Here is a 14034-nt window from a genome sequence, read left to right on the forward strand (position 1 = left end):
GCCTGGCTTCCTGGAGAAGGTGCCAGAATGCAAAGACATTGTCTCCCCTTGGCCCCTGCCCGGAGGGGACCAGGACCTGCCCCCGGCCCGCACCAGCGTGCACCCCAAGACCCACGCAACAGCCGCAGCTTCCCCCGGGCCAGCCTTTCTCGAGCAAGGGCAGGGGCGGTGGCACTGGTCAAAGGGCCAGCTCCTGCCCCCAGCCCGAGCTGCTCTGGGAGGAGCCCGGACAGCCTCCACCCTCGCCCGGGCCCGTGGGCAGCGAGCAGGGGGCCGCCAGGTCTGAGGGCCCCTGCCAGGGAGCAGGACCCTGGACCCGCCCAAGCCCATTTCTGGGGTGCCCTCTGGGTGCCGAGCTCCCCAAGGGCAGCGGCTCATGCACCAGCTGCGACCAGGCCCGGCTGGAACTCCCTCCTCAGGCAGGGGCACAGCAGAAGCACTTTGTCGTCCACGAGCCCCCCCAAAACTCCTAGGCCCGCTGACTGATCAGGGGTGGCCCTGGCCTCAGGCTCGGCCTTGATCTGCACTGCCTGGGGACGTGCCGCCCATCAACCCCACACCGCTGGCCCGTTAGCTGTCCCGTGACCCTCAGCGGCGGGCGCCTTGTGGACGGACAGGGGCCCAAGGCCAGGAAAGGGCTGACCCACCACCTGGGTGTCCTCGGGAAGAAGCCGGGGGGAGACGGTGTCCCCGTGCCCACCCCAGACCTTCTGCCCAGAAAGCACGGCAACCTGCCGCGACACTACCCCCCCAGTACCCCCGGCCCCCTTGGTTCCCCCGGCCCCCCCGGCCCCCACCGCGGGAGAGGCACCCACACTCCCCCGAGGACACAGCACCTGTGCTCCGCCGGCCGGGCCCAGCTGCTGCTGACCCCCGCGTGGCACCCGCGTCGCCCCTCAGTTCTTGGCTTCTACGCCCCACCTACCTGGTCTCCCCAGAGGGAGTGAGGTTTCACCCAGCAGGGCTGTCTCAGAGGGGTTGAGTGACTGGCCCAAGGCCACAAAGCACTGAGGTCAGGGGGCTGTGACTGTCAAGAAATGCCCCAGAGTCACCCACATCCTGGGAAGAGCGGGACCCCAGAGGCGGCCCCGGGAGCACGCACTCCAGACTGCGTCTGACAGGCGCTGGGGGCCCCCGCCCCAGGCCGCACTCCAGAGTGTGCCCAGGGCCAGAGCCTCACGCCCAGCGCCCTCCGCTCTCCACACTGCTGCCACCGCCGGGCGCAGCGCGCCTGGAGGACTGGCGCGGTGAGGTCCCTCTCCCCGCGCTCGGCCCCTCGGTCACCCCTGACTGCTAAGTGACACAGAGGCAAACTCGGCCGTGACCACGAGCGTCCCCTACCCTCGGAGTCTGGTGGACCCGCAGCAGGGTCCCCCACAGACACAAGCAAACCTCAAAAGAGCCATCTCTCCACTTCGGGGACGGAGAAACGCCACAAGGCCACTGTGGCCTTGTCTCCAGGCAGCGCCCCCTCCAAAATGCCTGTTTAGCGAGTGGCACTCACCCCCACCCAGGCCTGGGGGTGGGCGTCACGACTGCGCTTCACGAGCAAACCAAGACCCCGGCTGCTGAGGCCGGGCTGTGGGCCTCCGGGGCTGGGAGCTGGACAGGGGACCCCACCTCTCCTCCTCGGCACCACATGGGGGCAACAGGAGCCCTGCGGCCCAGCTGGTCGCCCATCCTGGGCGGCCCGCCCCACATAGGGACACAGCGTCCTGTCCACTGACCTGGGAAGAGGAGCCCACCCCTCAGCTCCTGACTTTTCCTTGAAAGTCATCAAACCGACACGTTGTAATTACACTCATCACAGCTGTTTACCCCAAACTCCCGAGAGGCAAAGCGGATCTTTCTCTGAGGTGGGGGAAGGGCTTGTGCTTGTGCCGACACACGGGGCGGGGGGCAGGGGGTGCAGGACCCCACGCCAGGCACGTGCAGGCCCCACAGACAGTGCAAGAGGCAGGATCCAGGCAGGGCCTCCCCCACCCTGCAATCAGCACCGGCGCCCGCACCCCGACAGGTCCAAAGCTTGCGCTCTTGAGGCGGGACCCCTCCTCCCAGCAGGCACCCTGCCGGAGCACGGGGCTCCTGTCCCTGAGCCTGTCTGTCTGGGCTCGGGGCACGGCGGGGCCACCTCCGCCTCCTGCCCTCGGGGCTCGGCCAGGCTTTCCGCCGGGATTCTGGGACATCGGCTGGTGACACCATGTTCTCCAAGCCCTGGAGTCGCCTGGGAAGTCGTTTCCGAGCAAGTGACACCCGTGCCCTAAGCTGGGCCGACGGCCCGGCCGCCGGCGCCCCTCCCGCAGGAGCACATGCCTTCAGACGGGGCCGGGCCCAGGGGACCCCGCGCACGGCTGCCCGCACTGGGCCCTGCTCCAGCGAGGGGACCCAGGAGAGCCCGTCACATGGGGGCCCAGCTTTGTTTGGGCTGGATTCGACTGTGCCAGAGCCCAGTGACATGTGGGTGGGACTTTGGGCCCCTGGGCCCTGACTCCAGGGCAGGGGAAGGGGTGCCAGAGCTAGCAAAGGCACAGGTGACAGGTGCAGGTCTGTGCTACCTCTGGCCCCCCTGCACATGCCTGCTGCCGGGAGGCCAGGCGGCCATGGGTAAACACTGCCGGGGCCACCAGCCTGGGAGGGTAAGAGGCCTGGCTCCGGGTCCCCTGCAGCCAGCTTGACAGTGCCACCACCACCCCCCCTGCTCTCTGGGGGACCTGGGTACCCACTAAGGCCCATCTCTTCTGCGCCTCTGCCGGGGAGGCTCTGTCTGTGGGCCGGCCGCTGCTCCCGCCTCTGCACACGGGGTGCTGGGCGCCAGGCAGGGAAGAAGCCGCCCACACCAAGAACGTGGACCAGCGAGGGGCCGCAGCAGCTGGGGCCCCAGGGGGACATGCTGACCCCTCCCCAGGGCCCTCAGTCCCCCGCCACCTTCTCCTGGGGACACCTGGGGCAAACACAGGCCCTCCTGCCCCAGTTACCTGTGCCAGAAACGTCCACAGAGACACCGGGTGGGGGCACCTCTGTCGCCCACCCGCTGCTGGAGGCCTCAGCTGTGCTGGGTGCCAGCCCAAGGCCTGACCACCTACGCTGGTCCTTGGCCTCTAGAGGTCCTGCCGACAGCCAGTCCTGTGGGCTCTGTTCCGGGTGGGGAAAGGGTTAATTTCCATGCAAAATAGGAACCAGCGGCTCAGGAAGCATCATGTCCGCAGTGGGGGACAGGGGCAGGACAGGACAGGACGGGCGGATGGGGGCAGCGCAGCGGGCGGAAGGCTGGCCCAGCAGCGCAGACGGCGGACTCACCGGGGTCGAAGTGCGAGCTGAAGGCAAAGCTGGGGTTGAAGAAGGACGACGACATGGCCAGGGCCGGCAGCGCGCGGGCACCCCGGGCGGGCGGCGCTGCGCTCAGCACGCCCGCGGCCCCGGCCCGCGCCGCGCCATCGCCCGGCGGCCGCTGCAGGTGCGGAGCGCGCCCTGCCCGCCGCGCCCGCCGAGCGCCCGCAGCCGCGGCCGCGGGGCTGGCGCGGTGCGGGGCCGGCGCGGGGCCGGTGTGGCGCGCCTGCGGGCGGCGGCGACGAGCGAGGAGCTGCCTCCGCCCGGCCGGCCGCGGCGCCGCCGGGCTCCGGGGCTGGTGCAGTCCGAAAACACTGGCGGGAGCGCGCGCGGGGGGGCGGGGGTTCCCCCCGCGGCCGGGGGCGCACGGAGCGGCGCGGAGGGGGCCCTGCAGGCTGGGGCCACGGGGTGGGGAGCGCGCGGAGGCGCGGGGGGCGCGGGGGCTCGGCGCGCGCGCGGGTGGGTGCCGTGGCACGCAGGAACACGGAAGCGCGCGCGGGGCGGCCGGGGACGCGCCGGGGCCCACGCGCACGGGGTCGAGCCGGCACGCGGCCTGTGCACGCAGCTTCGGAGGCGGACTGGGGTCCGGCCCCGCGTCCCTTGGGCGGCGCCCGCGCTGGCGGGCGGGGGGCTGTTTTTGCACACCGCCTGCGCCCGTGCCACGCTGCGACAACGGTGGCGAAGGAGCGGCCGCCCCCGCCGGGCGTGATCGGCGCCGGGCGTTTGGGGCGGGCGCGGCGGCGCCGGGCACCGAGGGACCGTCCCCTCCCGCCGCCGCGCGCCCTGCCGCGCCATCTTGCACCGCTGTGGCCGTGGCAGAGAGTGCAGCCGGGCGGGCGGGGGCTCGGGCGGCAGGGCCTGGGGACCGAGGCCCCTCCCCCCACCGTGGGAACGGTGGGTTACAGTGTAGCAGATACTTAAGTTTTCTGTAACTAGAGTCACTCTCATTCATCCACCCATTCGCTCGCTGGCCCGGATGCGCACAGCCCCTTGGCTCGGCCCAGCTGGAGATGGGGGGCGGCTGTCGTGGGAACGGGAGGAGGGGGCGCCTCCCCCAGCAGGGCCCACAGGCTTTGGGGTGAGCAAGGATCAATGTTACCCGTAGGGGATGAGCAGGGCCAAAGGATGCGAGGGCCAGACAGTCCTCGGGAGAGGTGGGTCCCAGAATGCGCCCTTCTTATTCCAAGGTGGTACCTTCTGGGGCCCCCCTTTTCCCTCAGGTATTAGGGGTTCCTGCTGTGGGGGGCCTCAGGCAGGTGATGGAGGACCAGGTGTCCAGAACCTTCTTACTGGCCCTGACGGGGTGACCACTGCTCTAAGCAGCCCTATTGAGGGAGGAGTCACAGGTGAGGTGGCCGGTGGAGGGCCTGGCGGGCAGGAGGCGCTCAGATCCCAGGGCCCGGAGGGTGGGAGGCCACTGGGGGCAGGGCTGGCCGAGGGCTGTGATGCCCAGTGCGAGGGGCTGCGCGCCCAGGCTGGGCCTCCACTTCCCATCCAGGAGGCAGCCTGAGACGGCAAGGTCACCACGTGGAGGGCCTCTACCACCCAGGACAGGGCCCCAACGCCTGGACCCCACGAGGCCAGGGAGGCTCCTTGGGGACAGGCAGGGGAGATGACCAGTGACCTAGGCCTCTTCTGCGCAGGACCTCTGTGCCGCCGTGGTAGTTTCCGCAGCCTGGCCTGTGTGCGCCCACACGCGGCACACGCACCCGTGCATGCGCAGGCGCACGGGGGCTTCGGGGTCACAGGTCCTCCTCTGGGTGCAGGTGGGCAGGGCCAGACTGCCGGCGCTCCAGGTCCAGTGCTCGCTCGCCAGACCAGCGTGACCCCACCTCTCCCCACGCACTGGGGTTCTCCGAGGCTCCACCAGAACGGAACCTGCTGCTCCCTTGGCATGGCGACCAGGGACCTGGGGGTGCTCCACGTCTCCCCGCCATCGCTCCGTCCCTGCAGCCAGTGCCGCTGGCGTGTGGCCGGCTCCCGAGCTCTGGCTGCGGGCCCGGAGCAGGGCAGGGAGGCTGGCGCTGGAATTCAGGGGGACCAGAACCGCTGTCCTTCCAGGTCCCCCCGAGCCCAAGGCATCCAAGTCAGCCATGACCCTGACCCTCGGCTGGTGTGACGAGGTGGACTGGCAGGACAGAGCCCGGTGGCCCTGGGGAGGGCAGAGCTGGGGGGTGGGGGGCTTCCTGATGGCTCCGTGGCCTCGGGGCCTCGGGGCCACTGTCCCCGCCTCTGAGAAAGAGCAGGGGACCTGAGCTCCAGTGGCAGAGCCCCATGCCGCATGCCCTGGGCCAGCCGCCTCCCTTGTCCAGTGCTGGGACAAAGGCCGGGAGAGCGACAGGTCCCCATGGACAGGGCACCTAGGGGTGAGGGTGGCAGGGAGGGGATCTGCCAGTGTGGAGGTGACGGTGCTGGCTTCTGCTGACCCCCCAATGGCAGGAAGACCCGAAGATGCGTCCCCCTCCCTGGGGGTAGGCAGGACACCCCAGGGCCCTCCACAGCCCGCGCGGGGGCCAGCCCAACGGCGGTGGGGGCAGGGTGCCACTCACCTAAGTGGCCGGTCACGACGCGCTTCCGCCCACACCCACAGAGGCCAGGCTGGCCGGACACTGCCTCCTGCCCTTTCCGCCGCAGGGCACGGAGTGCACGGAGACAGAGCGAGACCAGGGCCGGAGCCTCGGGCGCGTCTGCCGACTGCCGTCACGCGGCTTCTCCCGCGGCTCTCCTGTTCTCACACGGAACGCGTTACGGGCCTCGAGGCCTCCCTGGCCCGGTGCGACCTCGTCTCGACCCAGTCTCACATGCAAAGACCCCATTTACAAACGAGGTCCCCCCCATAGGTGCTGACGAGGAGGGCGTGGGAGGCCAGGGCCCCAGGACAGGGCCGGCACCTCTCGAGCCCCCCCCCCCAATAATAAGCCCCTTCGTCATTTCTGCACAGGGGGCTGCCCGGATCCAGCCCACAAACCCACCGCCTGGACACCGGAGCAGGTCACGGCCCCAGGGACACCCGGCTGGCCAGGACTCACCACACAGCCGGCTCCCCCCGCCACACCCCTAGACTGTGCCCCGCCTGCTCTCCTGCTGCCACTGGGGATGCGGCCTTGGCCTACGGTGGGGGGAGGGGACAGGGGCCCCTTGTACGCACATTGTCCGCACCCCTGCCTGTGTTTGCGGACAGGGGTGCCACTGCAAAGGGGAAGGGCCGCCCTCGCCCTGAACTTGCCAGGAGATGGCCCCCAACCTCAGGGCCCTCCGTGACAAGCCCCTGCTGCAGCTCTGCTCTGCAGGGAGTGGCATTTTCCAGAGAGGTCCCAGCAGGGGGGGTGTGGCCACCAAGAGTGCCCGCCCACCAGCAAAGGGAAGGTGTTGACCGCAGCCCCCAGCTGCCCTGGCTGCCCGCCCCGCAGGGGCCACGCGGGATCCGAGAGGAGGCGTGCCAGGCAAGCGCTTGGTCCTAAGCAGACCAGTTCCTCCTAGGTGTCTCGGGGAGGGCTGGCCCCCAGGGTGGCAGAGGCCCAGCTGCGGCCAGAGGTGCCAGGAGCAGGACACCCCTCCCTGCAGTCCTTCTAGGCAGGAGGGCCCCGTGCCTGCCATGCCTAGGCACAGGGCGACACTAGTGTCCCCAGTGCAGTGAGATGGTCCTCGTGGCCCCTCCAGCCCAGCTCAGCCCAGAGCAGGGCCAGCGGCCTGGGCCAGGGCTGCAGGCGAGGAGGGGCGCCCCGACTGTGGACAGACGCGAGACCGGAGGGGCGGCCCAGGGGACGGGCCATCTGTCGGCGCGGGGCAGGTGCTGGGCCTGGGAGCCTGCCCGGGCCGTCCCCAGCCTGAGAGCCGACGCCAGGCTCCCCACCCCCACCCCCCGCCCCACCCGCCCCCGGTCTGGTGGCCCAGGCGGGGCTCGTGGCCCAGGCGGGGCCCGGGACACACTCGCGGTGCCTCCGCGCCAAAGGCCGCGGTCCTTCGTGCTTCCTGTTAAATTTACGCTCTGGTAAAAGCACTGCTTTTCACTCTGCCTGTTTCTTTGTTTGTTTGCTTGTTTGTTTGGTTTTTGGAGGTGAAATTCACAGAACATAAAAAAAAAAGCATTTTAATGTGGACGAGCCAGTGGCATTTAGTGAACTCGTGGTGCCTGACCACCAGCTCTCTCCAGCTCCAGAATGTCTTCGTCACCCCAAAGACACTCGCCGCCCCTTTCCCACTCCTCCCGCCCCGGGCGAGGACGTCTGCTTCCTCTGGGCTCCGGACCTGCCTCTCCCGGACACTTTGTACAAATGGAGTCACATGCCGAGTGCCCGTTGACTGGCTTCCTCCGCCCGGCGTGGCTGCTGAGGTTCAGTGAGCTTTGTGCCCTTCACGCCAGCGACAGTCCACTGTGGACGCACACACGGAGGGGGTCAGTGATGGCAGTGATGGCTGCGGGGACGAGGCCAGCGTGAGAGTGGACGCGCAGGGCGGTGGCCACACCAGCGCGGCGGAGAGCCTGAGGGCAACCTCTTGGGGGACGAATTCGGCCGGCCCTCGGGGTCGTCCAGCCTTTGTTCGCCCGGATGCTCCCTCCCTCCCTCGTGAGCGGGAGACACAGCTCCTCCTGCAGACAGACGCACATCCAAACGGTGTCTCTAATGACAAATGGGCCGTGTGGGGACCTTCACGGGGTCCAGCAGCAGGCGGCTCGCCAAGGAAGGCCCTGGAGCGTCCTGGCGCACCTGCCTAATGTTCTGGGAGAGGCTGTGGCCACGCGGTAGCCATCCCCAGGGCAGACGCAGGTCTCAGCGTGGCGGGGGGCGCGGGGGGGTGCAGCTGGGGTGGACACGGCAGAGAGGGGAGCTGGGGTGCGGGGTGGGAGGAGGCTGCCCCAGACGCTGCCCCATCGTCGTTGGGACCCGGGATGCTTGTGAAACACAGAGAGCGGATGGCGAGGCCCCACCCCCCCGCGGGCCATGGCTAGAAGGGGCCCTGGGTGCTGTGTGCCCCTCTGGTCCCCTGCCATTCCCACCCTGATGATTGTCCTACCCAGCGAGAGGGGCCAGCCCTGCCAGGGTCACACAGCCCTGCTCCCTGTGCCGGGCAGAGCCATCCTGGCCTGAGAGGGACCTCCCCTTCCTCCCCTTCTCTCTCTGGCTAGCCCCTTGCAAGGACCCAGGGACAGGACAGCGGCCAGCCTGGCTGCTGACCAGAGGAGGCCCCCCGTCAGGTGTCTTCCACTGTCTTCCCGGACATTGGGCCGGCCCGCACGCCGAGTGGCCCCGGCAGGCCCCGCCGGCCATCTCCAGGACCGCCGCGGTCCCTCACCTCCGTGATGCCAGCAGGCAGGGGACCTTTGTGCAACAGAAACTCTGCCCGTTCTCCCCACCCCCACCCCAGGCCCTGCCGATGGTCAGTCTGCTCAGCCCTGTGTGGATGTGCCAAGTGCCACGGAGCCCCTGGGGGCCACCGGTGCCAGGCTGCAGTCCCCGGGAGGGGCGGAGGGACAGCTGCAGGCCTCGCTGTAAACAGGCCTGGTAGCCACAGGTATAAAAGCCGGACGCCCCGCAGCCTCTCAGCGGCCCAGCCTGACCTGCGTCCCGGGGCCTCGAGGGAAGCTGGGCAGAGGTGAGCCCTGCTCGGGAGAGGCGGCGGGAGCCTGGGGCCCGGGCTTCACCCACGGGGTGACAGGAGGCCCCGGGGGCTGCGGGGATCCCAGCGAGGTGCAGGGGAGGCAGGAGAAGGCGCAGGGAGGGGAGGGGCAGCCTCGAGGAAGCTCCAGGCTAAAGGCAGCTTTGTGTGCCCAGGCCGCAGCGTGGGCCGGTACGGGCCTGACCGTGGGGCTGTGAGCCGGAGCCAGAGAGATGGGAAGGGAGGCAGGGAGGCCTTTTTGAGAGGAAGGGTGAGGGGATGAGGCCCTTCCAGGCACTGGGAGAACCCCGGGAGGCTGGGCAGGGGGCTGCAGCCCCCCCTCCAAATGCCACGGCTCTCCGGCTCTCCCTGACAGAACTTGCCAAGGGAGCCTCCAGCCCAGGCCCCAGAGCAGCCCCAAGCCCCAGGCCCCAGGCCCCGCCTGCCCCCATCTCCGCTCCCCTGCCTTTGGCTGGGGGTTGGGGGGAGGCAGTGAGCACCCCAGGGCACCCACACACTCTGCAGACAGATGTCAACCCTGGACTCGACCAGACCTGGCTGGGACTTGGGCCAGCCCCCCACGAAGAGGCGACACTGGCCTCTGGCAGGTTCTGAGTGGCAGGCAGGTGTCTTCTCCCTCCAGAAGGAACCCCGAGACTCTGGGGGTGGGAGATGAGAATAGGGGCTCTGCTCAGGGCGTGGGACGGGGGGGCCTGCCCTTGGTCTCAGTGACCACCCAGCCTGCCTCTCGTGTGGGCCACAGCAGTTGGTCATTGGGGGTGACGTGTGGGGACCCAGCTCCAGGCCCACAGCAGGCCCAAAGCCCTTTCCCCAGCTTCCGCCTTCCCTCCCGGCTCCTCGCATGACCCCGTGAAGGGGCAGACAGGATTCGGCCCACTTCACGGGTGAGGAGCGGGAAGCCCAGGGCGGCTGGGGGAGCCGGGGTGGGAGGCAGGGCCGGTCCCAGGGGTGTGTCCAGCGCTCCTGCCCCCTGGGGGGCGACCAGGGGTGACCACGACCTTCGACTGGTGGCTTCTCCACTGGGAGGAAAGTGGAGACTCCTGCAGCCACTGCCCCTCCCCGCTGAGACCTCTAGGCCCCAGAGCTGCCACTCCCCGGGACAGGCTCCACCACCCCGTGAACTTGTGAACTTTCGAGAAGGCCAAGGAGCCTCTGAAATAGCTGCTTTGCCTCGAGCCCCAGAACCCAACGCCCCCTGGGGAGAGCAACCTGAGATCCCGGCAGGTCACAAGTTGCTGCCATGAGGGGCCCAGGACAGCCTGGTCCTCGACTGTGGCCCCTCGCCGGTGCCCAGATGCTCGCCTGCCCAGCGGGCGGCATCCCCTGCCCACATCCCCTGCCTGTCTCGGTGGCGCCTGCCCAGCACTGAGGGACAGTGATGTGTGCGCCTCCGCAGGGGCCATGGGGGGACGCGCCCCAGGCTGGCCCTGAGGGCCTGAGAAAGGAGCAGCAGTCACCCTGCGGGGATGAGGTTCTGGGCCTTGCTCGGTTCAGGACCAGCTCTAGGCCAGCCATGCCCAGCACACCCCCCCACAGGGGCTCAGCGTCCAGCCAGGACTACCGGGGCCCACCGGGCTGGGGTCTGGGACAGTGAGGCCAAGGCCCTGGGCCTTGGGTCTCAGCTAGAGGAAGTAGGGCTTTAGGTGACCAGGAAGGCTTCCCAGAGGAGGCAGCTTCGAGATGGGCCTTGGACGGAGGCTGTCGCCAGCAGTGCCGAGGGGTCAGACCGCTGTCGCCTCCACCTCTTCTGAGCAGAGGGAGGGAACTCATGCAGATCACCTACCATCTCAGACCCCCAGTCCCTCCTGTGACATGGGGGTCACACCTCCAGCAAGAGCTGGGGGCTCAGACGCATCTTCCTCAGGGCCCTGGGTGCAGGGGCGTCGGCAAGGCCAGGGGCCCTGAGGGTGCTGGACGGCTGACCCCTCCAGCTGCCCTCTGCAGCCCTGGGGTAATGGAGGTCTGGTCCGGGCCCCCGGAGGCCCTACTTGGGAGGCAAGAGCCAGCACCGTGCCAGGTCCTGCTGCATGCGCCCACCCAACCGACCCCATGTCCACCACAGAACCAGGATGGACAAGGACTTCTCCTCCCAGATGAAGAAGATAGCCCTGGCTATGGGCACAGCCCTGTCGGACAAGGACATAGAGCTGCTGCCCACAGACATGAGGCACCACGGTACGGCCCCCCACACTGCCCCTCGCCCCGGCCAGCCCAGCCATGGCCGAAGGAGCAGTGGACACAGGAGCCCAGCCGTGAGCTCCCGCTTCCCGGGGCCGACAGGCCCCAGACACACAGGGCAGGGATGGCCCTGGCACCCCACCCCAGCGCAGGGGTCCCCCCCAGGCCTCGCACGAGGCAGCCCTGCTGACCCACACCTGTCGCCCCAGGCTCCTTCAACTACCTCAAGTTCTTCGAGTACATGCAGAAGTTCCAGACCTCAGGGCAGCTGGAGGGCGCCATCCGCAAGGCCTTCCAGGCCCTGGACAAGGACAAGAGCGGCTTCATCGAGTGGAACGAGATCAAGTAACAGCGGCGGCAGGGGACGGGGGTGCCGAGCCCTGGGCCCCGTGCCTGGTCCACGTTACCGTGCCCACCCTGGCAGACCCGGTCCCCCACTCCAGCGGGCCTTTGCGGGGGGCAGGGCCCGGCGGTCCGGGCCAGAGGGACAGCACCAGGCCAAGCCCACTTGGCACCCGTCTCCAGCTGGGCCTGTCTCCCCAACCGCAAAGTGGGGAGCGAGCACCTTGCAAACCAACGAGCCACAGAGCGACGGCCCCGGCTCTGACCCAAGCCCACCCTGCCAGGTACATCCTGTCCACTGTCCCCAGCATCGGGCCTGCCGCCCCGCTGACCGACGAGGAGGCCGAGGCCATGATCCAGGCAGCCGACACAGACGGGGACGGGAGGATCGACTTCGAAGGTGGGCGGCGCTGACGAGGGCGTCTCCAGGGACCGCCCCGCCCGGCCTCCAGGGCCCCGGCCCTGTGGCCACCTGCACCTGGCCGGGCTGCCCCGGGTCCATCGCCCGTCTGGGGGTACAGCCGAGCGGCTCCCCACTGCTGGGCGTGGACCTCCCCCTGAAGCTCATGGCCACCTGCAGTGGACACCATCAGCCCTGACTCACAGATGGGGAAACTGAGTCTCAGAGACGCTGAGTGGGGCAGGGCCGAGGGGGCTGCTGTGGGTTTCTGAGCGGTGGCCTGAGCAGCTTTGGGGAAGGTCACCTGGGCAGCCAGGCTGGGGGTCAGTGGTAGATTAGCCTGACAGGGGGGTGCTCCAAGGGGGGGCGGGGCCAGGGCCTGCGGTGCTGCAGGTGGATGGGAAAGGCAGTGGGGTGGGCTGAGGCTGCAGCCCCAGGGGCATGGCGTGGATGGGTGAAGGGAGGGGGGGCCACAGGCCTCCCCCGAGGTTCCCCATGGCTGCCCTGGGGTCCGCATTATCTTGCTCCTCCCCCACCCCACCCCCAGCTGCTGGCCCCAGGCCAGAGAGCAGCCAGGTGGACCTGGGTAAGGGAGACCACAGGCTCAGACTGGCCTCCACAGGCCCGCCCTCGCCCCGGGGCCTCCACTTCCTGCCCGCAGACGCCGAGCAGCCCCTGGTGTGGGGCGGCCGCAAGGTCTAGCAGGCCAAGAGCTTCCTTAGGACTCAGCCTTCAGCCGCTCTGTGCCTCAGTGTCCTCGCTAAAGCCAGACGGTCACAGGAACACCTGCTCAGAAGGCTCCGAAGGGGACTCGGAGGTCCCCACGGAGACCTGGCCCCCCTGAGCCCCGAGGGGCTGGCTCGGCTCCCCAGGCGCGCAGGCTGCTCCCTGCTGCTCCCTCCTCAGGGCTCAGGCCCCTCTTCCCTGGTAAATGGGGCTCGCCTGCCCCCGGGCCTGTAGGGCTGGAGGACGCACAGGCCAGGGGGTTATTTACTAGAAATCTGTCTTCTACTCTAGAATTTTCTGAACTAATCAAAAAAGAGAAATATCTGAAGAAGAAGTAGTGCCACGCCCAGCCCTGGCCGGCGAGGGCCCTGGAGGGGCGGCGGGGCCACGCGCCTGCCCGGCAAGGAAGCCGAGGGGGTGGACACGGCCCGTGCCGGGAAGACGGGAGGAAAGCATTAAATGAACGACGTGGCCCGTGCATTGTGTGCGTGCTGCGTGCGCTGCGTGGGAGCGGGGTCTCGGGTCTCTGGGGACGGCCGGTGGCAGGGCGGGTGTGTGGGGTGCAGAAGGAGACGGGAGGCCATGTGGGCGCGCACGTCCAGCTCCTGCCCCCTGCCCCAGCCCAGCTGGGCTCTGCTCAGGCTTCGAGCCACGCTGGCCGCCGGGGTCCCCACAGCAGCACGTGAGCACCTGCAGCCTCAGGGTGTGGCCGAGGGGCCCTGGCACGTCCCCTGGGCCATGCACCCCGGGCTGGACACGTCTAGGGGTTGGTTTTCTGCCCATATGCCCTGCCTCCTCTACCTCCCCTTGGTGGCCCCCTTTTCCCCATACTTTCCCTAAGGGAGAGCCCCTCCCTGGCCCATCCCAGGCCTCTGCTCCCCCCACACTTGCCCACCAGCTCGGCTCCTGCTCTGTGGTTTAAGTACCACCTGGACACCAGCAGCTGCCCCAGACCGCTCTCCTGTACGCCGGACTCCTATGTCCTTTGGCCCCGCTGCATGTGTGTGAGAGAGCGAGGCCTGGACTTGCTGCGCCCCTGGGCTGGGCTCTGAGGGGTCAGTGGGAGTGGCCTGGCGTCCTCCCCTCCTGGGGAAGATGGAAGCCGTCTGCGCAGACGCGAAGGCCAAGGCCCCGACATGCACCCCTGGCCTCCGAGCACCGAGACCGGCCTTCGCTGGGACTCGGCCAGCAAGAGTCCAGATCCCCCAGGGCCGTCAATGGTGAGGGGTTGCAGCGACCCTACCAGCAGGGGGACCCCCAGCGCCATGGCAGCAGGATGGAGTCCTGGGGCAGCAGCAGCGACAGAGCCCAGCAGGAGGGGACAGCGAGCCACGCCCCACCCCCCAGGAGCTGCACCCTCCCTGGACCCCGCCCTCCTCATGGGCAGGCCCTTTGAGGGGGGGGCACCCGGCAGGGGTGGGGGAGGAGGCTCAGCGCTCCTT

General features: G+C 69.2%; 3 protein-coding genes across 6 annotated transcripts in view; 2 read left to right on the plus strand and 1 right to left on the minus strand.

Moving 5' to 3' along the window:
* The window catches only part of AATK (apoptosis associated tyrosine kinase), a 28500-nt gene extending 25108 nt beyond the window's left edge, over positions 1–3392 (minus strand). The window contains exons 1-2 of one of the 4 annotated variants that reach the window (XM_036222616.1): positions 3298–3379; positions 2976–3132 (exon numbers count right to left, since the gene is read on the minus strand). Coding sequence is in view for 1 of the 4 variants with exons in the window: in XM_016143319.2 (XP_015998805.2) it covers positions 3298–3352 (55 nt within the window). In the remaining 3 variants the exon portion in view is untranslated. Of the gene's footprint in view, positions 1–925; positions 949–2975; positions 3133–3297 lie in introns of those variants that run through there. The other 3 variants (XM_016143319.2, XM_036222615.1, XM_036222617.1) reach the window with 3 other exon arrangements.
* Positions 3393–5608: 2216 nt separating this feature from the next.
* Positions 5609–7115, plus strand: LOC118603942. The gene is made up of 3 exons (XM_036223368.1): positions 5609–5693; positions 5882–6167; positions 6269–7115. Exons 1-3 carry the CDS (start codon positions 5609–5611, stop codon positions 6786–6788), a joined length of 891 nt encoding a protein of 296 aa, XP_036079261.1. The 3' UTR covers positions 6789–7115.
* A 1700-nt stretch (positions 7116–8815) lies between these two features.
* Positions 8816–12930, plus strand: PVALEF (parvalbumin like EF-hand containing). Its single transcript, XM_036221974.1, has 5 exons — positions 8816–8922; positions 11009–11121; positions 11334–11469; positions 11751–11866; positions 12884–12930. Exons 2-5 carry the CDS (start codon positions 11016–11018, stop codon positions 12928–12930), a joined length of 405 nt encoding a protein of 134 aa, XP_036077867.1. The 5' UTR covers positions 8816–8922; positions 11009–11015.
* Positions 12931–14034: the final 1104 nt, after the last annotated feature.

This window comes from Rousettus aegyptiacus, unplaced genomic scaffold (assembly GCF_014176215.1).
Source record: "Rousettus aegyptiacus isolate mRouAeg1 unplaced genomic scaffold, mRouAeg1.p scaffold_m13_p_6, whole genome shotgun sequence".
In the NCBI taxonomy this organism is placed as follows: domain Eukaryota; kingdom Metazoa; phylum Chordata; class Mammalia; order Chiroptera; family Pteropodidae; genus Rousettus; species Rousettus aegyptiacus.